This window comes from Lissotriton vulgaris, chromosome 2_1 (assembly GCF_964263255.1).
Source record: "Lissotriton vulgaris chromosome 2_1, aLisVul1.2, whole genome shotgun sequence".
NCBI lineage: Eukaryota > Metazoa > Chordata > Amphibia > Caudata > Salamandridae > Lissotriton > Lissotriton vulgaris.
The window spans coordinates 1,833,888,630-1,833,912,592 of NC_141687.1; the positions used below are offsets into that span (position 1 = coordinate 1,833,888,630).

General features: G+C 47.7%; 1 protein-coding gene across 3 annotated transcripts in view; it reads right to left on the minus strand.

The window, feature by feature from the left end:
• INTS14 (integrator complex subunit 14) overlaps positions 1-23,813 on the minus strand; it is a 164,485-nt gene extending 140,672 nt beyond the window's left edge. Inside the window, exons 1-2 of one of the 3 annotated variants that reach the window (XM_086957980.1) lie at positions 23,711-23,813; positions 185-528 (exon numbers count right to left, since the gene is read on the minus strand). In XM_086957980.1, coding sequence (XP_086814106.1) covers positions 185-406 — 222 coding nt within the window. In that variant the 5' untranslated portion in view covers positions 407-528; positions 23,711-23,813. Of the gene's footprint in view, positions 1-184; positions 529-23,613 lie in introns of all 3 variants that reach the window. The other 2 variants (XM_086957979.1, XM_086957981.1) reach the window with 2 other exon arrangements.
• Positions 23,814-23,963: the final 150 nt, after the last annotated feature.

Genomic DNA, 23,963 nt, shown 5'->3' on the forward strand with positions numbered 1-23,963 from the left:
ATTAAAACCTAGTGTTTGCACAGAGCAAAACACAAACATACAAGGAGGGAAAATGGAATAAATAAAACGAACGTATGATTAGTAAAACAGAACTTAGCAAGAGCTTATTTTGGTCTCTACACAAAAGAATGGCTTTGAAATGAGACTGCACAATCAGTTTGAATGCGCCCTTTTCTTTTCGTACCTGCAGGGTGTTGTAATCTCTGGTAAAAGGGATCATCAGTTCCCAAAGTGAGGAAAATACTACCAGAGCAGTGAATTCAAGTTTATAATTAGTAGCCATGTGCTCAAAGAGCATTGTGAGTCCGTGGGCTGCCAGGTGTTTCCTCTGGTACTCCTCTGAACCCTCAATGGACACTGGCCGGGTCATCGACAGGGACACGTCCATCACTACAACAGTGGGCATTGTGGGTTCTTTGGTAAGGTGTGCTTAAGCTGCACAACAGAAAACTATTTTTAAAGCTAGTCTGATGCTTCCAACGTAGAGGTCTCCAAATGGCTGTGTCCAATTTTCATGTCCATCTCCACCTATGCAACATAAATATTTGATTAATGTTATTGTCACAATAGACCAAGAACAGAATTTTGACAATTAATAACTTTCTCAATCTCAACATTTCTGTAGTTTAGACCTAAAACCCCGAGCACTTTATATAGAAGTATTTTTTAAATATTAAACAATCGTATAGAAAGAAAATGACAAGAACAAACTAAAGGTTACAAATATTAAACATTGTTAAGCACGGCCTGATATTGTAAAGTTCAGAGCAACAGAACTTTACTAGGGAGAATTGCTTATTCGTAAGTACCAGTAAGCAATAAAGGGTCTCAGTGGAAGCAACACTGCGAGGCAGTCTCCCTAACGCCACTCTAACACACCAGAAGGGCATTCAACCAGCTGTGGCTCATCATACTAAGGGCTTGAAGAAGTATAACCATGTCACGCACACGCTGAAGAAATTACATTGGCTGCCTCTTCAGGCCATCATAATCTTTAAAACCAATTTCAGAATCAGCTTTCCTGGCCAAAAAACTATCCAAACCAGGTAGACAGCATCACATAAGGAGCCATGGCACAAGATAAAGATTTAACAGAATGCAAGAAGTTCAAGATAAGAAAGTAGGCCTTCTTCATCTACAAACAACCCTACTGAAATAAGAACTGCGCCTACCCTCAAACAATTCTAAGAGAAACTTAAGAGATGTCTTTGAGGAGCTTTATTTATTATAGTTGACCTGTTAATAGCGTGTGAATCAGGCCCACGAGAGAAGCACAGCGATTTACATAGAACAGGAAAAGGTGAACACAAATGTTTGACTGTACAGTGTAAACACAAAGAAAAGAAAATTAAAACATAATTCAAGTTTGCATTATTGGAAAAAATGTGGCTACGGAGGGGAGAAAAAAATATCTTACTATTGCTCTATGACGAATTAAAGATTAGAATGAAGGCACATTTTGTTTTAGAGTTCTTGTTTTGAACAAATGGGTTTCCAGACATTCACCACTTCGAAATGGGCAGGATCCACCTGAGAAGGTTAAATACTGGTCAGGGTATAGTACTGAGGACAGCTGTTAAATAAAACATGTCAGGTGTATTTTAAATATATCGGACAGCAAAGTGTTGGCGTAATAGATTCTTGGCAACAACAGCTTAAAATGTTCAATTTAGGGAAGGGGCCTAATGCCCCAGAATATCTGATTTGGAAATGTGCCCCTTTTGTTAATCCATATATGAATGCAAGCAGACTGTTTTTATTCGGGGTAAAGCACAAGGATTTGCACCATTTACAACGGATGGTCTGTGGTCCAGTAGGTTCCTTTTATTCAGCCGAGCTTGTATTTGGATGGTGAAGTGTGTGCTTGGGGTTGGAGGAGGTGGGGGGGTAGGAATTCCATTAATTTGTTTGAGTAATCAACCTGAGATGAGGTACCATCTATAGATTGTCTAGAGTTTTCGCAAGAGCTGCTCTATCTTGAGGTGAGGACAATTTCATGTACAGCTGGGTGTCATCGGCGTAAAAGTAAAACAAGATGGTTGAATGTCTTCTTAGCGGTTCCACATTAAGGATCACACTCCAAACACACCTTAGGTGTATTTTGAACTATACTCACGTACATTATACTTTATAGCAATAAAGGAGTCCTGGCTTAAGGATGGTAATGGTCCTACAATGGCACTGGCAAGGCAGGAGGGACAGACTATCCTTGCCTGAGGTGGAAGTAAGGGCAGTCGGGGTTCAGTCTCCAAGGATTCCATTAGGATCCAGACCCTGCTAGTATTAGAGGGTAGATCCTTTAAAGTAATGACAGTTAAGTACTATATCTCCCCAACAGACTCAATAACAATTACCAGTGAATCCCATTTTCCAGGGTAAACTTGAGAAATTCTTAAAATGCTAGCCATCTTCATGCCCGATAGTCTACGCGATTTTAGCACTATGGCTGAATTAGAAATTAACCTAGATTCTAAAGCATTATTAATGATTATAGCAGTGTTGGGGCTTACCTAGAAGGTAGCACACCCTACATACAAACGGAGATAAACCGTATATTTTGTTTTTCCAAGTGAGGAAGCTCTTGTCACTCTTGCACCAAATGCTATGCATTGGGCTCTACAAAAAAAATCAGTTTTGCCACCAACTATCTCAAGCTCGGGTCCTTGGTGGATGTAGAACTCTATGGACCACCACCAGGTACCCAGAGATTGTTCTGAAACTAATACATTCCTATTAGAAATCCTGTAGATACTCCTATGCCCGGGCTTTAGCTTATTTTATTGGAAATTCCAGGAATTATTGGCTCCACGGTCACTCTTCTAAACATAAGGGAGTTTGAGCCAGGTGTGGAAAATTAATTTGTGCTGATAAACATTGTCTGCGCCATCTTGCCTTTTTCCCAATGCCACACTTTTGTCGTACACGGCAGCCATTTTAGATGCCTTGGTCAGACCCACTCTCTGCACGCCGCCGATCCCCAGCGCGGCTCCCCACCCTCGTAAGCTTCCCCCCCACGCACTGGCCACCCCGCTCTCTCTCTCCCTCATGCATGGGCCATAAAACCCCTCCATCTGCGCTGCTCTTCCCTGGGAATCACACCCCGTGCCTGCCCGACACCTCCCTTTCTTCCTATTCACTATCGCACCCTCTGACACCCCTCTTCCTCCGTGTCTGATTGTCCAGGCCGGTCCCAGGCTATCACCTAGCCCTGTGGATGCAGTTTATGGCCCCAACTGTAAAGAATCGCCCCTCTTCAAAGGAGTCACAGTAGATCAAGGCCCCCACCCCATGAGATCCGTCACGCCACACGCATTCCGGGAATCGGCGGAATGCCCTGCTGTTCCTGTCATTTGATGGCGAGCCTGTATTATGATTGGGGAGGGGATTCTCACTGTAAGGGTGTGTGGGAACGGATCCGAAGCGGAAGATTCCAGGGATGTCTTTCATGCTTCAAAGTACCTTTATTGTAATAATGAATGTCTTCCTGCCATAAATGCGTGTATAAGAGGCCAGGCCTCAGAGAAGCAGTTAGAGCACCTCAAGAAGATTCCCTGTTGGTCTGATCTGATGTGTTCTCCTCCGGAGAGAATAAACCTTTGTTTCCTGCCTTCCGGTCTCTAGCGCCTGCCTCTTCATTGATTCATACTCTGTGGGATAAGAGGCGACATCGCCGGGCAATACTTAAGGTCATTTCGTTCGTTGATTGCCTTCCTGCTTTACAATTGGCGTCCCAAGCGTGGGGCCCATCAGCGACACGTGGATCCAGTGGGAGAGGTCCTGACGACAGAGTGAACGACTGCAACGATCGGGAGAGCTCCTGTCCGATAGACCCTCGTCTGACTGCCGATCATCCGAACTTCACTGGTTCCGAACCGACCTCTCTCGAGTGATCTACGGTCCTGACTGGGAACCATCAGGAGTGCCGCGGCAATATCGGAGATTGGAGGACAGTCGGGCGCTGGACGCGGAAGACGAGAAGCAGCCCATGCGGTCCGGGTAAGGTTGTGTAAAAACGACAAATTGTGAAACGATGATGGTTCTTTGAGACATTCGCTGCTTACAAACGGGGAAGAGTACAAACACTCTATCTTCCTTTGTGGACAGTGAAGGGTGGGTAACGCGGACTTTTGTCCCCCTTTGTAATCTGTCGTGCCTATCTTTTCTCCCCACTGTTTGTTTGATTGATTGATTGTCAGGGTAGCTCCCTTTTCTTTGATTGTCAGAGCAGCTCCTTTTTGAGGCATTCCCTGTCCGCAAACGGTGAGGGATGGAAAGAGTCTCTCTCCCTTTGCAGATAGTGAAGGATAGGTAACGCGGACCTTTGTCCCCTTTGTAATCTGTCGTGCCTATTTTCTCCCCACTGATTGTTTATTTGGATCTAGTTCTCTTGAAGCATTCACTGTTTGCAAACAACGTAGAATAGCAATATTCTGTCTAGTCTTTGCAGGTAGTGAAGGATAGGTAGTGCGGACCTTTGTCCCCCTTTGTAATCTGTCATGTCTATCTTCTCCCCACTGATTGTTTATTTGGATCTAGTTCTCTTGAAGCATTCACTGTTTGCAAACAACGTACAATAGCAATATTCTGTCTAGTCTTTGCAGGTAGTGAAGGATAGGTAGTGCGGACCTTTGTCCCCCTTTGTAATCTGTCATGCCTATCTTCTCCCCACTGAGTGGTAGCTGGTTCAGCCCAGACCGCTTGTTAGAGGTGGATCATCCAGTCCCACTGGAAGGCACCCCTAACAAGGACATGCTCACAAAACATGGACTAGTCGCTATAGCATATAGCAAATTATGGCACGGGTATACGAAGAAGGAATCCCAGAGTCAGTGGCCACTGATAGGATCCTTTGAAGAAAGCAAACTAGATGCACTAGATGAAGTTCTAAAAACTCGTAGAATGACACCGACCATGCTAGACAGCGTTGGCCTGTGGCGCAAAGAAGCTGTACAGCAAAAGAAGAAAGAGGAAGCTAGGTTAGACAAGGAGCTACGTAAAGCAGCCCACCTAGCCGCAAAGAAACTCGAGGAAGAAATAAAGGAGAGAGAGGAAGCTAAGCGGAAACGAGAAACCGAAACATCGAGTCAGTGTCCTGTTAGAACACCCTCTGCGCTCTACCCCGAATTACCCTCGAAACAGCGAGCCAACGATGATCTCTTATTAGGTCCTCCGATCATCTACATGCCCCCTCCATATGCCCCTTCCCAACCTTCAGCGCAACACTTGCTGCCCCCAAGCACAGGCGAGAGTAGCGCCAGGGCCTCGGTCCCCATGGCCTCCGCGCCGGCCGAACCCCTCGCACCAGATACAAAACAAGCAGCAATGTTAGATGACCATGAGGCCCGAAAGACAGAACCCACGAGAACGAACAGGTTGGGCAAAGATGAGCGAGCGGGGATTGACAAGGTAGTCAGGACACTAGTAGAACGAAAGGAGAGTGACGAACACATCATGGATATATTCAACTCATATGCGGGAAGCCACCGACGACACTTTGTCGTACGATTGTGTTATCATGTCCTAAATGCTTACGAGGATCGATATCGAGATAAAGGTCCCGAGAGCCTAACGACTCTGTATAGAAAGGTTGATATCGGGGATGAGGGCGAGTGTGACGTGACAGACCTCCTTGCGCGTACACTTGAGGTTTTCCGCCACCTCACTGAATCAGAGGTGGAAGCTAAACCTACGACACCTGTAGCGACCGAACCACGAATAGAACAACCTAGCACCATGATGCCGATAAGAGAGGCTGCCCCTACTGGGTTCCCCCACGAGGTCAGGGAACACATGATGATGTTAACCACGCGGATGCAAGAGGGAGGGTAGTGTACAACTGGGTCTACCAACCATGGGATCGGCAGGATATTCTGACGTTTCGAAAATCTCTGCCCGATTTATGAAAAAACCCCACTGCCTTCTACACTGAACTAGGTACAGCCTTAGGTTCCACTATCATGACCCGAGCTGACATCGATTTGTTCTTCAGGTTATGTCTGCCAGCTGATGTGTGGAAGCAGATCCGCAAGGTCGACCACCTTGAGCTGTTCGGATATACCTGGGGACAACTCGATGAGATCGACAAGCAACGAGGAGCCGGACAGAAACCCGTAACGGCTATTCTTGAACTTCCGGAAAAGATCGTCCAGAAACTCAAGACCCTGATTCCCGAGAAGAAAATAGACTGGTCAATAGTGACGGCCTGTAGACAGAAACCACAAGAAGACGCTTCGGAATACTTTTCTAGGTTCGAAGCGGTGTTCTCCGACTACAGCGGCCAAGATATGACCACCGCAACCGGACATCACTTCTTCGTCCAGAACTTTGTGATGGGTCTGTTGCAAGAGGTTTCTCAAAAGCTGCAAGCGAGCAAAAGCAGCTGGGCAGCCTCTAAACCCGCGGCTATCCTCCAGATGGCCCAATACTATGAGCATCAGAAGAATGAGAACGACAGGGCATCCAAACGTAAAAAGAAGGAGTTGAAAGAGAGGGTCATGATAGCTCAACTGCAGGGGGTGACGATAGGTAGGGAACCCTCCAAAGGAAACTACCAGTCGACAGCCCCTAAGAATACACCCTCCAGAGAACGAACTTCTGCACCCTATGCAGGCCGAAGGGACTTAGACGAAAACCAATGCGCGTTTTGTAAAGGATACGGTCACTGGAAGTCGCAGTGCCCGGTTCTTCACGAAACGAACAAGAACCGAGAGGCTAGGGACGGGACAGACGGACAAAGGAACAGGGACCAGGGACGGAGACACACTAATGACGCTAACCATGACAGATCAAGCCGACCTAACACATTTGACCGCCCACGACAGAATCAGTATCAGCAGTCCGATTGCGAAAACGCCCACGACTTCGCATAGGACAGCCAGGGGCAAGGGAGGGATCCAGTCGAGCTTTGTGTTGACCAGCAAGGTCCTTATGTCACTGCTAAGGTCCTGGGTACGAAGGCCCCATTTTTGGTGGACACTGGGGCAACACGTAGTGCGTTATCTAAACGACTGATTCCAAGGGCACCCTTGTCTGGCTCACACGTGACATCAATAGGCTTTGATGGAATGCCCTCTACTAATCCCTTATCTGCACCGATTCCCTTTGACTTAGAGAACAACATCACGGACACGACCTTCCTGCTATCCTCCAACACCCCCGACGCCATTATGGGTCTTGACCTCCTGAAACACTTTCGAGCCACCATTCGGTGTTCCCCAGACGGAGTACGAGTCATACTATACGATAACCAGAATCTGTTCAGGCCTTGTCCCACCCGACGCATGTTTTCCATCACTGACGCTGACTTGTCCCTACTAGACACTTTACCCTCGTACCTTTGGGCCAAGACCGACTCAGACGTAGGACGCATGATGATAGACCCTGTGCACATCACTGTACGATCAGACGCTATGCTCCCAAAGCTCCCACAGTATCGGATATCGCCAGAGGGCGAGAAGGCATTGGTAGAAATCATTCAGTCCTTAGTCGATGCAGGAGTGGTAGAGGAAGTAGTCAGTAACGTCTGCAACAGCCCTATCCTACCCATTGTTAAGAAGCAAGGAAAGGGAGATGAGAAGGCTTATCGCTTCATCATTGACCTCCGAGAGGTGAACAAAGTAGTTGTACCTCAGTACCCAGTAGTCTCCGACATCACCACTATCTTGACCCTGATCCCCTCCACTGCCACTGTCTTCACCGTCATAGATTTCAAAAATGCTTTCTTTTCCATCCCCATCCATCCGGACAGCCGATACCTCTTCGGCTTCACCCTAAAGGCCCGTTCATATAGATTCTGTAGAGCACCCCAGGGTTACACTGAGAGCCCCAGCATCTACAGCCAGGCTCTCAAGAGGCAGCTGGACGCAGTCCAGCTCCCGGACGGAGTGGTGTTAATCCAGTATGTCGACGACATTCTCCTGGCTGCCGATACTACTCCGCTTGCCATCACAGCCACCATCCAACTCCTGCACTTCCTCGCGGAGAACAGTCACAAGGTCTCCAAGAAGAAGCTGCAGTTCTGCCAACCCCAGGTGACATACTTAGGCCACCTCCTGTCCAAAGACGGGAGGAAGCTCACACCCGATCGGATCCGGACCATCCTAGAAACCCCTGTTCCCAAAACTCAGAAACAAGTTCGCTCCTTAGTAGGCCTCACGCCCTTCTGTCGGCAGTGGTTGCCAAACTTTAGTCTCATAATCAAACCTCTACTCTCTTTGTTAGCGAAAGATGTCCCCTTCCCACTCCATTGGACCGCTGAATGCCAATTCTCCTTTCAAGAACTACGAGATGCCCTTTGCTCAGCCCCTGTCCTAGGAACCCCCAACTACACCAAGCACTTCTCCCTCTTCACCCACGAAAGGGAGGGGTGCGCTTTGTCTGTCCTAACACAACCCATAGGTCCCAAACAACGCCCTTGTGCCTATTTTTCTGCCACTCTTGACCCCGTAGCCAGAGCTCTGCCCGCCTGCCTTAGAGCGGTAGCTGCCGCCTCTATCCGACAAAGTGAGGGGATTGTACTTTTGAATTCCCTCACTGTGCTGGTCCCCCATGCTGTCGACACCCTCCTGAACCAGACCAAGACTCAGCACCTGACTAGTGCACGACTGACTGGTTACGAATTGACTCTGCTTGCACCCCACATCACACTGAAACGATGTACCACTTTGAACCCTGCCACTCTGTTGCCTCTCCCTGATGGCGACCCCAATGTGTCCCCTATGCATGACTGTGTGACCCTCACGGACGAACAAACTAGAAGTAGAGCTGACCTCCGTGACACTGTTATCCCAGACCCTGATGGAGAGCTATGGGTAGATGCCTCGTGCATTAAGCTCCCTGACGGCACAACCTCGGCTGCCTATGCAGTCACCACAGCCCGGACGGTAGTTGAGACGGCCCGCATCACCCAACGGTCCGCACAAGCAGCAGAACTGATTGCCCTCACACGAGCATGCATCCTAGCAGCAGGCACAGTTGCAAACATTTACACTGACAGCCAGTATGCCTTCGGTGTGGTTCATCATTTTGGACTCTTATGGAAAGAAAGGGGATTCCTGACTTCACATGGCACACCCATCCTTCATGGAGATCTAGTCTCTGCCCTGACCGAAGCAGTCCTCCTCCCCAAGCGGTTAGCGGTGATCAAATGCCAGGCGCACAATAAGGTAACAGATCTCATTGGACAAGGGAACGCACTAGCTGACATCACTGCCCGAACCACAGCCGAGAATAGGACGACCACACGCATGTACGTGACTAGGTCACAGACGGAGAAATGGAAGGATGCTAGAGAACACATTAAGGACATACAGATGGCCTGCTCCCCCCAAGAACTGACTGAATGGGCATGGGTGGGACTGAAAGATGATGAAGGCTGCTGGCTGACAAAAGACACGAACAAATGGCTGCTACCATGCTGACTATGGCACACTCCCCAGCACACAAAGGATCTGCTCCCATGATTGAACTCATCACCCGAGTCTGGCACAACGACAGGATTCCCGACTCTGCTAGACGCCTAGTTCAGCAATGCTTAATCTGCTTGCAACACAACCCAGGGAAAGGAACTGTTGTCCCTCGGGGTGGGTTCGGGGTCCCCGACCATCCCTTTGAAGTCCTACAGATGGACTACATTCAGCTAGAACGTTGCCTGGGTTTGAAGTACGTCCTTGTTGTCGTGTGCGCCTTCAGCAAATGGGTGGAGGCCTATCCCACACGCGACAACACTGCCATGACCACTGCCAAAGTCCTGTTAAAAGAGTTTTTTCCCTGATATGGCCTTTGTCGGATTTTATGGAGTGACAACGGCCCCCACTTCATAGCTGAAGTTTTCCAACTTATCCTAAAAGGGTTGGGTGTAAAACAGAAATTTCACGCAGTCTTCCACCCCCAATCTGCAGGCCTGGTCGAGCGACACAACGCCATACTCAAGCTAAAAATCTCTAAGATTGTTGCCTCCACCGGACTGAAGTGGCATGATGCCCTCCCATTGGCATTGCTATCAATGCGTTCCACCCCCACCAAGCACCACTTGACCCCCTACGAAGTAGTATTCGGGCGACCAATGAACATTTGGGCCGCGCCTAGGCCAACTTCGATTCATGACGTCCCAGACGTCCTAATGTCTGACTAATCTGTACACCCTCACTAAAACCTTAACTGTCATTCATCAGCAGGTGCTGCAAGCCATCCCAGACGCTTCCAGGGGCCCAGGACACGACATTCGCCCAGGGGATCACGTCTTGATCCGCAACTTCCAGCGTGCCAGAAGCTTGGAACCTCGGTCGACGGGCCCCTGGCAAGTCCTAATCACTACACGGACGGCCCTTCGAGTAGAAGGCAAGCGTCACTGGGTGCATGCGCACCATTGTAAACGCGTCCCATCAACCCTGACGACGGAAGAAGACATCGCGACTCAAGAAGAGCTCCTGACAAAAGACAAACCATCATTAAGCTGTTACACCGACACAGAGGCGCTCGAACTGGCAAAGTTTCCCGATCCCACCGTGCCGTCCAGAGAAGGGTACAACCTACGTAAAAAGGGAGGAGCTTCGGCAAAGCAGACCACTGACTAGGTAAAATCTCAGGGCGATAGCCTAACACACTCAAGGTTGCCCGAAGAAGAAGTCAGAGGAAGTTGGTGGTTCTGCCCGCTACCGAGCACTCTGAAGATGATGGAAGCGCCCGATTCCCCAATGATGGAAGCAACCGGATATCCGAAGATGACCTAATGAAACCCGAAGACTGACAAGCTGCACAGCTCAAAGACTATAGCCATTTTCATTACCCTTCTCTTTTGCCTCCTCCTCATGACAACCTTCTGGATCATCGAAGAAAGCACACCCGCTCACAAAACGTTGCTCCCCACTGAACTGCCGACAACTACCAAAGAACACTTCTTGACTGCCCTTTCACCACAGCTCCGAGAAAGGCGCAGGGAGTGCTGGAACAACTCCTTTGAGCAACTGCTGCACCAACACAACCTTGCCGCTAATGCCACAAATTGCTGGATCTGCGGGCTGCTGCCACACGCAACTGGACACTCCATCCCATTCATTCCTTCGCCTTTTTCCATCCACGGCTCCTGTCTTGCCTGGCTGATCCTTCTGCAAGAGAGCTTTAAAGACAATGCCACTTCAGAAAGAACTGTTTCACGTTTCTACCACGGGGTATGGCTGAATAAGACTGGGCGAACCGCTACTTCTTTTTGCCCTCTGACCTCTGGTGCCTCTATTCACATGGACATCCCTGCCAAAGAGCGAGTGGAAATGCAGGTGTTCCATAAACCAGCCAGACACACTTTCTCCTACCTCCGGAAACGAACAGCCGCCACTCTGACTGTGGCCTTGTCTGTCGTCAACGTTTCGGGCCTTGTGTGCATCAAAGGCCTGGGAACGCAACTGGTGGGCCACGGCGCCTGCGCCATCACCAGAACACTGGATTCATCCGACCCTCCCTCCCTTGTTACTTCTCCAAATATGTACTTTGTTTGCGGCACCAAAGCATACACCTGGCTCCCCAAAGGTTGGGGGGGCACATGCTACATTGCCTTCATTCTTCCACCTAAGTATGTGGCCCCGGCAAGCCACCACCGGCAAAAGCGTGCAAGGGACATCGACCAGGCCGACTCTACAGGGGCACAGTTCTTGGATGCCGCGAAGGGACTTGTGCCATTCTGGGGTCCGATGGCGAACGGCCGTGCCATCCGACATTTGACCCAGGCAGTTGAAACCACCATGAACATCACAGCCGGCATCTTGACCAATAACACCGCAGAGCTTCAGGCAGTCCGCCTGGTGGCTCTTCAGAACCGCCTCGTCCTAGACGTGGTTCTGGCAGACCGAGGAGGAGCATGCCGCATCATTGGGTCCAGTTGCTGCACCTACGTGCCAGACAATTCACCTTCTGTTTACAAGGCCATCGAACACCTCCATAGACTATCATCTGAAGTACACCAGGAACAAGAAGGATGGTCGCTTGGGAGCTGGTTCTGGGACTCACTGAAAGCCTGGGGGTGGAGGTTGTTCACATTCATTCTAATTCCAATTGTGGTGCTATGCGGGTGTTGCTTGGGTATCCAATGTTTGCCTCCTCTGTGTTCGTTATTTTCAAATTGCATTTGCCCAAAGACTTTGGACTTACAGACTGAACACATGAAAGCTTTGTATGATGCAGAAATACGTGGCATTATGGGAATCGACCCGAATTAACAAGTTGGCGAGAAATGTTAAAAGGGAGGACTGTGGAAAATTAATTTGTGCTGATAAACATTGTCTGCGCCATCTTGCCTTTTTCCCAATGCCACACTTTTGTCGTACACGGCAGCCATTTTAGATGCCTTGGTCAGACCCACTCTCTGCACGCCGCCGATCCCCAGCGCGGCTCCCCACCCTCGTAAGCTTCCCCCCCACGCACTGGCCACCCCGCTCTCTCTCTCCCTCATGCATGGGCCCTAAAACCCCTCCATCTGCGCTGCTCTTCCCTGGGAATCACACCCCGTGCCTGCCCGACACCTCCCTTTCTTCCTATTCACTATCGCACCCTCTGACACCCCTCTTCCTCCGTGTCCGATTGTCCAGGCCGGTCCCAGGCTATCACCTAGCCCTGTGGATGCAGTTTATGGCCCCAACTGTAAAGAATCGCCCCTCTTCAAAGGAGTCACAGTAGATCAAGGCCCCCACCCCATGAGATCCGTCACGCCACACGCATTCCGGGAATCGGCGGAATGCCCTGCTGTTCCTGTCATTTGATGACGAGCCTGTATTATGATTGGGGAGGGGATTCTCACTGTAAGGATGTGTGGGAACCGATCTGAAGCGGAAGATTCCAGGGATGTCTTTCATGCTTCAAAAGTACCTTTATTGTAATAAAGAATGTCTTCCTGCCATAAATGCGTGTATAAGAGGCCAGGCCTCAGAGGTGCAGTTAGAGCACCTCGAGAAGATTCCCTGTTGGTCTGATCTGATGTGTTCTCCTCCGGAGAGAATAAACCTTTGTTTCCTGCCTTCCGGTCTCCAGCGCCTGCCTCTTCATTGATTCATACTCTGTGGGATAAGAAGCGACATCGCCGGGCAATACTTAAGGTCATTTCGTTCGTTGATTGCCTTCCTGCTTTACACAGGCTCTGGGATAACATAAGTAAGTAATCCACCCACACTTGAAACAAGCATTGGCAAAGCCACTAGGTTACGGCAATCTGAGAGCGTGGTCAATTACAATGTATTTTAGCCATATGTTAGGGAGTGGAGTGGATGTGTGTGGTGTGCAGTGGAATTATATGGGTTGGATTAAAATTGTTTTTGTGGCAATGTGTGGGGTGGAATTGTGTCGTGTTGGGTGGAGTTATGTGTAGTGGAATCAGGGGTGTGGAATTTAATGAAATATGTACTTGTCCATGGGACAAGTAGCTTCATAAATCTACTTGTCCTGTAACAAAATCCACTTGTCCCTTTGGGGCCACGCAGTGCGCCATAAAATAATGGCAGCAAACTCATTATAGAACAGCTCTGATAATAGCCTTCCTGCTTAATGTCAGGCTAATACTAAAGAAGGATTTGACTTTTGGGGTTTATCAACAGCTCTTCTCTAATCTTTTCCCATACTGAGAAAGGTTGGAAATTTACACCTGACAACGGCCGAAGTAAAGTTTCTTCTAGGGCTGGGAAAAATGGGGTTGGAGAAAAATTAAACCTGTAAACACTCAATAGATTACCACTGGGGCACATTCATCTTTGCTCATGCTAAAATGCAATTCACAAATATTTTCTAAGATTACGGTTTCCTGCCCTACTTTCGGAAATTCATGAAAGTTCATGAAAAACGTAAATCTGCATTAATATAAAGACATGTATCATGGGTGAACTTTTGTGACTTTCTTTAACATTTGAGCCCCTAATTCAATCTGAGTTATACAAGACCTTTTATTTTTATTAAAATGCTTTCTCTTCCTATCGATCAGCTGGATTCATTGTGTGTGACAGCATTTTACTCTTTTACAAAGTAGTTTTGTTCAGTGCTAGGAATTTCTATGGCAATGTGGCCTTTATGAGAACAAATACCGGCTGTGAAGTAAGAACGTGCTGGCAAACAGCACCACACCTACCTGATAATCCCCAAATAGAGAAAAGAGCATAGAGCAGGACAAGTGAGTAACCAGAAAATTAAAATATTTCCCACTTTGATCCAAAGCTCTTATGCCACCAAGCAAGCGAATAAAATCATTGGAATCCTCTTCAGAATTGCTCTGCCCCTTCCATTTAAGCATCTATCCATTCATTCTTTCACCCACTGATATCTAGCATTTCACCTTTACATTGTCATCCATTCATTCTTTCATCCATTAGCCTTTCACCAACATGCTCGTCCATCTGTTTATTCGCCAGTCCAGCTGGTCATCCATATCCAAACCTACCCATCCATCTCCAAACCTAACCATTTCGCTCATACATACAGCCATCCTTTCACTCCATCCATCTATCCACCATCCCTTTCACTTATCCATCCATCCTTTCCCTCATCCATCCATTTATCCTTTACACTTATCCATCCTTTCGCTCCCTAATCCATACACCCTGTAACCCATCCATTCATTCACCTTTTCTTTCATTATACCATCCTATGTCCATCCACCATCTCTGTCACTCAACCATCCCTGTCACTCATTCATCCATCTATTTAGCCAGCCACACTTGCACTCACTCATCCTTTCACCCACACATCTATCCATCCATCCTTTCACTCACACTACCCTTTCACATTAGTTACGAGCCTTTGTCTATCGAGCTGCAGACAGAAGAGGCCCATCAAGAGCTCCATCTCTACAGTAACTGCTAAAGTGGGGCGTTCACGAAGCCACTGTTCAAACCTATTCTTCCATCTCCAAACCTATCTATCAAACTCATCCATCCTGCCTTCCTTTCACTCATCCATCCTTTTGCTCATCCATCTATCCTTTGACCCCACACATCCTCCTTTTCGCTCATATTCATCCACCCTTTCACTCATCCCTCCATCCATACTTTCACCCACCCATCCATCCATCCTCCTTTTCACTCGTATATCCTTCCACCCTTTCACTTCCTCCATTTATGTTTTCGCTCATCCATCCACCCTTTCACCCCATCCATCTTCTGTTTCGCTAATATACCCAACCTTTCACTAATCCCTCCATCCACTTTTAGACTCAACTATCCACCCATCCATCCATCAACCCTTCCACCCAGAAAGCCACCTACCCACCCACTGATTCATTCACACATCCATCAACCCACCCAACCATCCATTCATCTACTCTATCTCTCACCCATTAATCCACCCTTTCATTCAGCCATCCACTTTCACCCCATCCATCCACTCATCCATCCCTTCATTCACCCATGCACTTATCCATCCATTCTTTCACGCACCCATCCTTATATCCATCATTTCACTCATTCATCCATTCATCTATCCATCCACCCTTTCACTCCACCCATTCATCCATGCACCTATCCATCCAGCCTTTCACTCCTTCATCCATGCATCTATCATCCACCCTTTCGCTCATTAATTTATGCATCTATCATCCACTCTTTCACTTATTCAACTATGCATCTATTCATCCAGCCTATCACTCATTCATCCACCCCTTTCAAATCCATTATGGGCCTTTGTGTGCGGACCTGCAGACTGAAGAGGCCCATCAAGAACTCCACAGCTGCTGTAGTTGCTGTGGCAGTGTGTTCAAAAGGCCCCTGGTGCATGCACAAAGTGCGATGAAGGCCTAGTTCTAGGAAAGAAATTGGGGTGGCCTCAGGCCTGCATGAAAGCCTCATGGAGAAACTTATGAGCTTTAATGTAAGCCCTGGATGACGTAAGATATGAGAGGCCATGGGGAGCGAGTCAGGGCTGTCAGGGAGGGCGGTGGAGGGTGGTGGGGTCGGGTTAGCAGGTTTAGGCACGGGTGAAACATAAGGTGTACAGGAAAAGCAAAGTAGGAGGTGTACAGGAACAGCAAAGAAGGGAGTGCACGAGCTGCATGGGAAGAGAAAGCCAAGTGATTTGAAGATGAGCAAGGATCTTGGGGCCGTATGAGGCCCAAGAGTGGAGCAGAGATTAAAAGGCAGGCGTCATACAGTTCAGGTCAGAGGAAGGGGCCAAGAGGCAGATAGGGGAGCCTCTTACATGCCAGTGCTGTGAGTGTTCTGGATCTGCAGAAGCACAATGTTTGTCTCATGCTCAAAGAAAATAAAAGGAACAGGGGCGGGCCTGGGAGCCACAGGAGCCTTTGGAGCTGGCTGCAACTTTGAGCTCTGCTTTATCATGTTGTTCTTCTGTGAAGGGGTAATTAAAGTGCAGGCCCCAGCATTTGCATTGACCCTTACACTACCAATAAACTGCTCAGAGCTACTTATTAACATGGCTGTGACTAACAGGGTTGAACAGCAGTGTATCGGATTACCATAAGACTGTCTACCTGTCCTTTGGACAAAATACAAATTAAAACCTCTTGCCCTACTAAGAAATCTAGATGTCTCGGACGTCGGGAGATAGGAATGCCCCACCCCTGGTGGAATTATGTGGATAATAATTATATAGTCTTGAGTGTACTGGAATTATTTGGAGTGGGATTGTGTCATGGAGTGTAATTGTGTAGTGGTATAGTGTTTTGTGGAGGGGCATGTAGAGGAGTGGAATTGTGTGGTGCTGAATTTTGTGGCATGATGTGGAGTATTTGTGGATTGTTACATGACAGAGTAGGTTTATGTGGTGTGCTTTTATGTGGTATTGAGTAGAGTGTAATTAAGTGGAGTAGAATTATGTGGTGTTGAGTGGTAAGTGGAGTGCAATTATGTTGCGTGGTGTGGGATTGGAATTGCGTGGCGGTGAATTGTGTGGTGTGGAATTGTTGGCATGGTGTGGAGTTATGTGGCATGTTGCGAAGTTGGATTTCGTGGAGTATAATTATGTGTTTTGGCATTGAGTGGATATATGTGGCGTGAAATGTAATTATGTAGTTTGGAGTGGAATTATCTGTAGTGGAATTATCTGGAGTTGAAATGTGTTGTGTGGAGTGTAATTGTATGGTTTGGAGTGGAGTGGAATTATGTAGCATGGAGTGGTATTATGAAGTTTCTGCCTCTCCTGCAATGACACATGCATACCATTGATAAACAGGAAGAAAGAATAGGAGAGTGACAATGGAGCCAGCAAATGGGAAGCCTATGTGCCGGCTGAAGCTCACAATGTATATAAATGTCTATTCGAGACAGCGCATACGCCGTCTAGAGCCGAGACCTAAAAAAGTGCATTAATCCTGGCAGAGGTATGTAATGTCCATTAAATTTGCACGCTACTGTACTTTGGCAAACAGCTAGAGTCAACAACAACTGCAGGCCTTTCTGGAAGATTATGACCTATTAATGCAAGCTTTAGTCTGGGCAGATCACCAAAATCTGTTCTGCTAACCTTGAACAAAGGACTTCACCAAGTAGCAGATGAGGGAGTTGTTTCGTACTGCTAAACAACTAAGCTGACATAAGAGGCAGTGCAAGAGTTCTTAACTGCATCTCTCCTTTCACACATCATAGCCTCCAGCAAATCACATTCAACACACTCTGCTCAGTCCCCGAATCCTGTGGCATGGCTATATTGATGTCACTCAATTGGCTAAACTTCTCTCTAACTTTGATTTGCATTTTTAAACATATGCAGATTATATATCGTGTTTTTTTAACTCATTGATGTACAATGCTACAACATAAGTCATGCTGAACTCCTGTCTGTATGCAAATGCCAATTAGATTCCTTTGAACTTTCTGAAAGTTAATGGCATTACGATAGAGGTTGTTATATGCCATAACAAAGATCAGTGAACCCCAAATTTACGACCAGAAATCCTCTGGCTGTGACCTCCACTGATCCTAGTCATAAGGAATTTGGGTATTGTGGTTGATGAAAATCTGTGCTTTACCTCTCAAGTTGGGGCAGTCATAACTATAAATCCTACAAAGTATTCTGTATTTCTTGAAAGTAAAGTAAAAGTAGGAGGAGGAGCAATAATCCCAAATAGGATAGATCACTTTGGGCTTCAAAAGGCCGTGTCCTTTAGATTACTTCCATTAAGTCTATTGACAAACACCAACTGCTAAAAAACAAAAAAGTTTAATGATCACTCAGCTTCACATAAGGACTTTCTATCATCATCAAATGCAAGGCCTGTGCGCTGTAAACAAGAAGCCCCTTGACTGATTTCGTTATCAATATACTTCACAACATTATGCCCATCTGAAACCTTGGTTCAGACAACTGCTTCATACACATTTGCCCACTTCAAAAAACTCAAAAGACTTGAAGAGGTGTTATCGAAATTCAAGCACCTCTCCTCTGGAATTCTCTTCCTCTTAATCTTTGCTTACAGAACAATTATTTCAGATTTCGGATCGTTAAGGACCTGGCTGTTTACACGATAGTATATAGGTTATTGTCAAACATCTAAGATATCACTGTGAAGCCCTGTGAAGCACCTGCATATGTCTATATGCTACAAAAATACACACATACATTCATAATATTAAGTTTCCAATGTATTTCTAATTCTAAGAAAAGAAAGTAAAAAAAAATAGATAGGCTTCCCAATGGGGGAACACCACACAGCATAATTCTCGAGTCTGTCAAATCTACATTAAAAGTAAAAAAGAAATTCCAGTAAATTATGGACTTTGAGTTTCAGGACATGTGTGCTTTTCTAATTTTAACATCCCATCCTGGAAGTTTTTTGTGAATTTCCGTGGTTTTATAATGGAAAATATACATGCAGTTTTTAAGGAGTGTTGCTACTGTACTGAGGTGACAATTATAAGTCAAGTAAATCATTGTAAATAACCTTATATGACAAGAGTACTATGTTTGTGTAATTTTGTAAAATACAGTTTTACTATTCCAAATACATACACGGATTGGAAAAAGCTGTCAAGGTGTTGAACTTGTTGAAGTTCTCTTTAGCCATTTTTGTATTACAAGAGCCATATATAGTCCCCGAGTCAAGGATTACTGGCTCTAAAGCAGGGCTGTGAGGAGCACAGAGTACTCATTGTTCATACCCTGAAGGGCACTGAGCAGGACTGACACTTAGCGTAATGCAGGCTGTACATATAACCTAGAACCACTGCGTGTAGCATGAATTCAGGCCAGCAACATGTATATCATTAACAACATACAGCACTAAAAAAATTACCGATAACCAACACCACATACAGCAGTAGTCAAATACTGCAATTCTACAGGCAAAAGCATACGCAAAAGCAGAATCAGTACTAATACCATGGAGTACCTTGCACAGTACTGATACCAACATAATGCGCATAGTACTTAAAATTTGTATTGTTCATACAAAGCAATGTAATATGAAACACTTTTCATAACTGACTAAATTATGTCTCTTTTTAATACTACTGATCTGAATACAGCTCTTCTGTCCTATTGTTCTATGTTGAGTATCTATAGCCTACAGCAGTGAACACAGTAGTAAAACAGACCTTCTGGTCAGGAAACTGCTCTCCCATCGCGCAGCTCCGTCGTGAGTACCTCTGCCCCTAGCACCACCTCTGACCGGTGTTCGAGGCCCCTGTGCCGCACGCCGGTCTCCTTTTTCCCTGCTTCCTCTGTTTGCCGGTTTCCTTTTTTGCCTCCCTCTGTTGCCCGTTTCCCTTATTTTTCCTCCCTTTTAGCCTCTTATCTTTATTTTTGCCCCGTTTTTACCCGCCACTGCTCCCCCTCCTGCGTGCTTCTGCTCCCGCCTCCCAGCTGTCTTGCCCCAACCCCAGACCCTTGCCTAATGGCAGCTGCACTGCAGCTGCGCCGCTGGCATGCGATAGGCAGGCCCGTCTGCGACCCAACTGTGGCTAGGGACCCTGGTCCTCCAACCTGCCTGCGCTACAGCTCCTCTGCGCTCTATGCACACAATGCTGGCAAGAACATCAACTGCAAGCTTTTTTCACCTATTGACACCCACGGACCTTTCACCTGCAGACGCTGCTGCCACAACTTCTCTTTTGCCGAGTCCCAGGACCCACCTACAGCAACAACTCCACCGCGCCCTGAACCCTGCAATGCATCCTCCTTAATGTCCGCTCCCTCCACAGACACGCTTCGGAAATCTGGGACCTCCTCAACAGCACCACCCCCTACGTTGCCTTTTTTACAGAAACCAGGACGAATGCCGCCTCAGGACCGACATCGCGATCGCCATCTCTGAAGGCTACAAGATCACCCGGAAGGACCACCTCAACCGCCCCGGAGGAGGCATCGCCATCGCTCACAATCTCAACCTCCGACTGAGCACCTACACCGATGGGCCCACAGACCTGATGAAACACATCTACTTCAAGATACAGACCAACCCGACCACCACCCTCCGAGGCACCTTCATCCCAGACCCCCCCGGACTATGTGCACCTTCCTCCGACTCCATCACAGACATCAGCACCCCGCAATCCATCACTTCCTCCAACTACACCTTGCTGGGAGACCTCAACTTCCACCTTGACAACCTCTAAGACTCCACCTCCCTCCTGGAAAAGCTCCTCAACATCAGACTCAAACAGATTGTACCAGAACCCACACACTAAGCAGGACACACCCTTTGGCCCCATCTTCACAGTAGTTAATTCCATCACCATCGGCCACAATTCCGAACTCCCATGGACGGACCATTGTTGCATCCATTTCACCTTCAAAACAAACATCACCCCAAACGTCCACACCAGTTCCAGCGCAGGAATTGGAACAAGATCTCAGACGACCAGCTCACTGCCCCCCTCAGCAGCTTCACTCCCACTGCCACAAACAATGACCTAACCACTGACGCCCATACGCTATACAACTGGATCACCGACTGCGCCAATACGATCGCCCCCCTCAAGAAAACTTCCAACCTACACGCCAAGAGAGCCAGGTGGTTCACCACTGAAAATTTTGAATCTAGACGAACCTGCAGACGCCTCAAAAAGTTATGGCGGAGCTCCAAAAGCACAGCAGACCTTCACAACTTCAAAGCAGCCACCACCGCCCATCACAAGCTCATCAGATACTCTAGGAAGAAAGCACTCCAGGACAGAATCTCTGCCCACGCACACAACAGCAAGGAACTCTTCAGCATCATCAAAGAGTTTGCCCGACCCAACAGTGAGACAACTGACATCCCACCCTCCCAGGACCTCAGCAACAGACTCAGCACCTTCTGCCATCACAAAATCAAGACCATCTATGACAACTTCGACGACAACCTACACTACTCCCACCGTTCCATACACCGAGCAGCCGACACTTGACAGCTGGACCGCCCTCACCATTCAAGACACCCTGAAGACTATTAGGTCAACCCACTCCGGGCCCCAAAGACCACTGCCCCCACATCTACCGCAGAGCCTCAGACATCATCGCCCGAACTTCAACGAATCATCAACCGCTCCTTCGAGACCGCCTCCTTCCCCAACGACTGGAAACACGCCGATATCAACCCTCTCCTGAAAAAACCCTCGGTCGGACCGCACCGACCTTAACAACTTTAGACCGATCTCTTTGCTCCCATCCCTGTCGAAAGTCATTGAAAAAGCTGTCAACAGTCAGCTCACCTCCTTCATAGAAGAAACCAACATCCTCCACTCCTCCCAATCAGGCTTCAGGAAAAACCACAGCACTGAAACCATCAGGCTTCAGGAAAAACCACAGCACTGAAACCGACCTTCTCGCTGCCACAGACAACATCCGATCCACAGAAGAGAGACTGTGGCACTCATCCTCTTAAACCTCTCTGAAGCCTTCGACACAGTCTCAAACCACACCCTAGCCCACAGACTCCACGATGCAGGGATCCAGAACAAGGCCCTCGACTGGATCCGCTCATTCCTATCCGGCAGAACACAGGTCAGACTCCCACCCTTCCTCTTGGATCCCACACCAACCACCTGCGGAGTACCTCAAGGATCCTTCATCAGCCTCACCCTGTTCAACGCTCACACCCATCGACAGATCGAACGGACTCAACATCGTATCGTACGCAGACGACACCCAACACATCCTCTACCTATCCAACGAACTCAACATGTCCATACACAACTACACAACTTCCAAGAAGGAATGGAAGCAGTCGCAAGGTGGATGAAGAAGAGCAGCCTACAACTAAAAACGGACAAAACCGAAGTACTCATCATGGACCCACACCAGATGACGCCTGGAACACCACCTGGTGGCCCACTACCCTCAGGAACCCACCCTCCTCCACTGACCATGCACGCAATCTCGGAATCATCCTGGACTCCAAACTCAAAATGGACTGCAAATCAACGCTGCCACTTTTTGCTGTCCCCACACCCTTCATCTCCTACGAAAGACCTTCAACTGGATTCCCCTTGTACACAGGAAAACCACCACCATTGCCCTCATCAGTAGCAGACTGGACTACGGCAAAACACTGTACACCGGGATCAACAAGAATCTCACCCGCCAAACTCCAGAAGGCCTCCGCCAGACTAGTGCTCAACCTACCACGCCACTGCCACATCACTCAACACCTGCAGACACTACACTAGCTCCCCATTGAGAAGAGAATCAACTTCAAGCTTCTCTCCCCCACCCACAAAGCCCTCCACAACACCGGACCTGCCTACCTGAACCACGGCCTCTCGTTCCACACACCTCAAAGATCTCTCCGCTCAGCCCAGCTCTCCCTTGCTATGGTGCAGCGCATCAAGAAGACCAGAACAGTAGGTTGTTCCTTCTCCTTCCTCGCGGCTAAGGCAAGGAACACCTCTCTCTCCACCTCAGACAGACACCAACACTCTCCAAGGTCTGAAGGACCTTAAGACCCAGCTCTTTGACAAATCTCTGTGATCATCCAGGAGCAGCGCCCTCCCCACAGCGCCTTGAGACCCTTTCGGATGAGTAATTGCGCTTAACAAACCCTGACTGAATACACTGCACGTACTGACCATAGCATGTAAATCATGCCATACTCTATATTATATGTGCTTAACTAACACCTTATTTCACTTTGCATTTTTTCCCACAATGTGAACAGGAATTCCCCTCCCAGTGCACAGTGCGTAACAGCGCTACTCAGCACCACTCTTCAAAACTTATCATTTTTAATTACCCTCTGAACAATATCCCTGGCTTCAACCAACAGCTACTCAAGCTAGTTATCACTCTTTAAACTCCGTTTTGTATTTTGATTGCATTTATATAGCGCTTACAAGCCCTGATGTGGTGTTGAAGCAATTTGCTAAGTGAGTAGCACGCTACTCTTGGATTCCAGAAATTAGCAGTGCGCGTATTGTTTTAATTAAATTCTTTCATGTGTTTTTGAAGTTAATCGTGTGTTCTTAATGTGATCTACTAGTTGCATTAGTCAAGGTGTTGGTGGATTTGTTCAGTTTACGCTGGTTAAGTAGGACATAGAGAGTGAATGATTAGTGTTCTGCGAGAGCGAAAAGGACAATTTTAAATTAGTAGAAGAATTGGATACAGTGGGCCCGAGGAATAGGTCTTGCAAAGGAAAACAAGCTTTGTCGTCATGGTGACTGCCGAAATCACTACATCACAATACTAAAATAAATGTTTAAACAGCACAGCTACCTCGAACACAATGCCAAAATCTCCTACTGTAAACCATCAGTCTGCCGGCTAGCTGGGACTCGAACCGCAGGTCCTCAATGAAGAGCAGCTCTCTCACCTTTGCATATACCTGAAGCCGGAGGATCCCTCTTGCAAAAAGTTACGCACATCCGGGAGCGCCGGAAGTGACGTCAGTGTTCTGCTGCAAGAAGGAAGACCGCCGTAAGTGCAGCGTATACTGGAGTGAGTGCTGCAGCTGATACCAGGGGGTAGATGTTAGTCCATCGGGGCAAGCTCCACGCATATCTGCACGCGCCCATCCTGGGCCAGAGCCCCCATTCATAGCGCTGCTTTGCTTAAAAAAAGAGCAG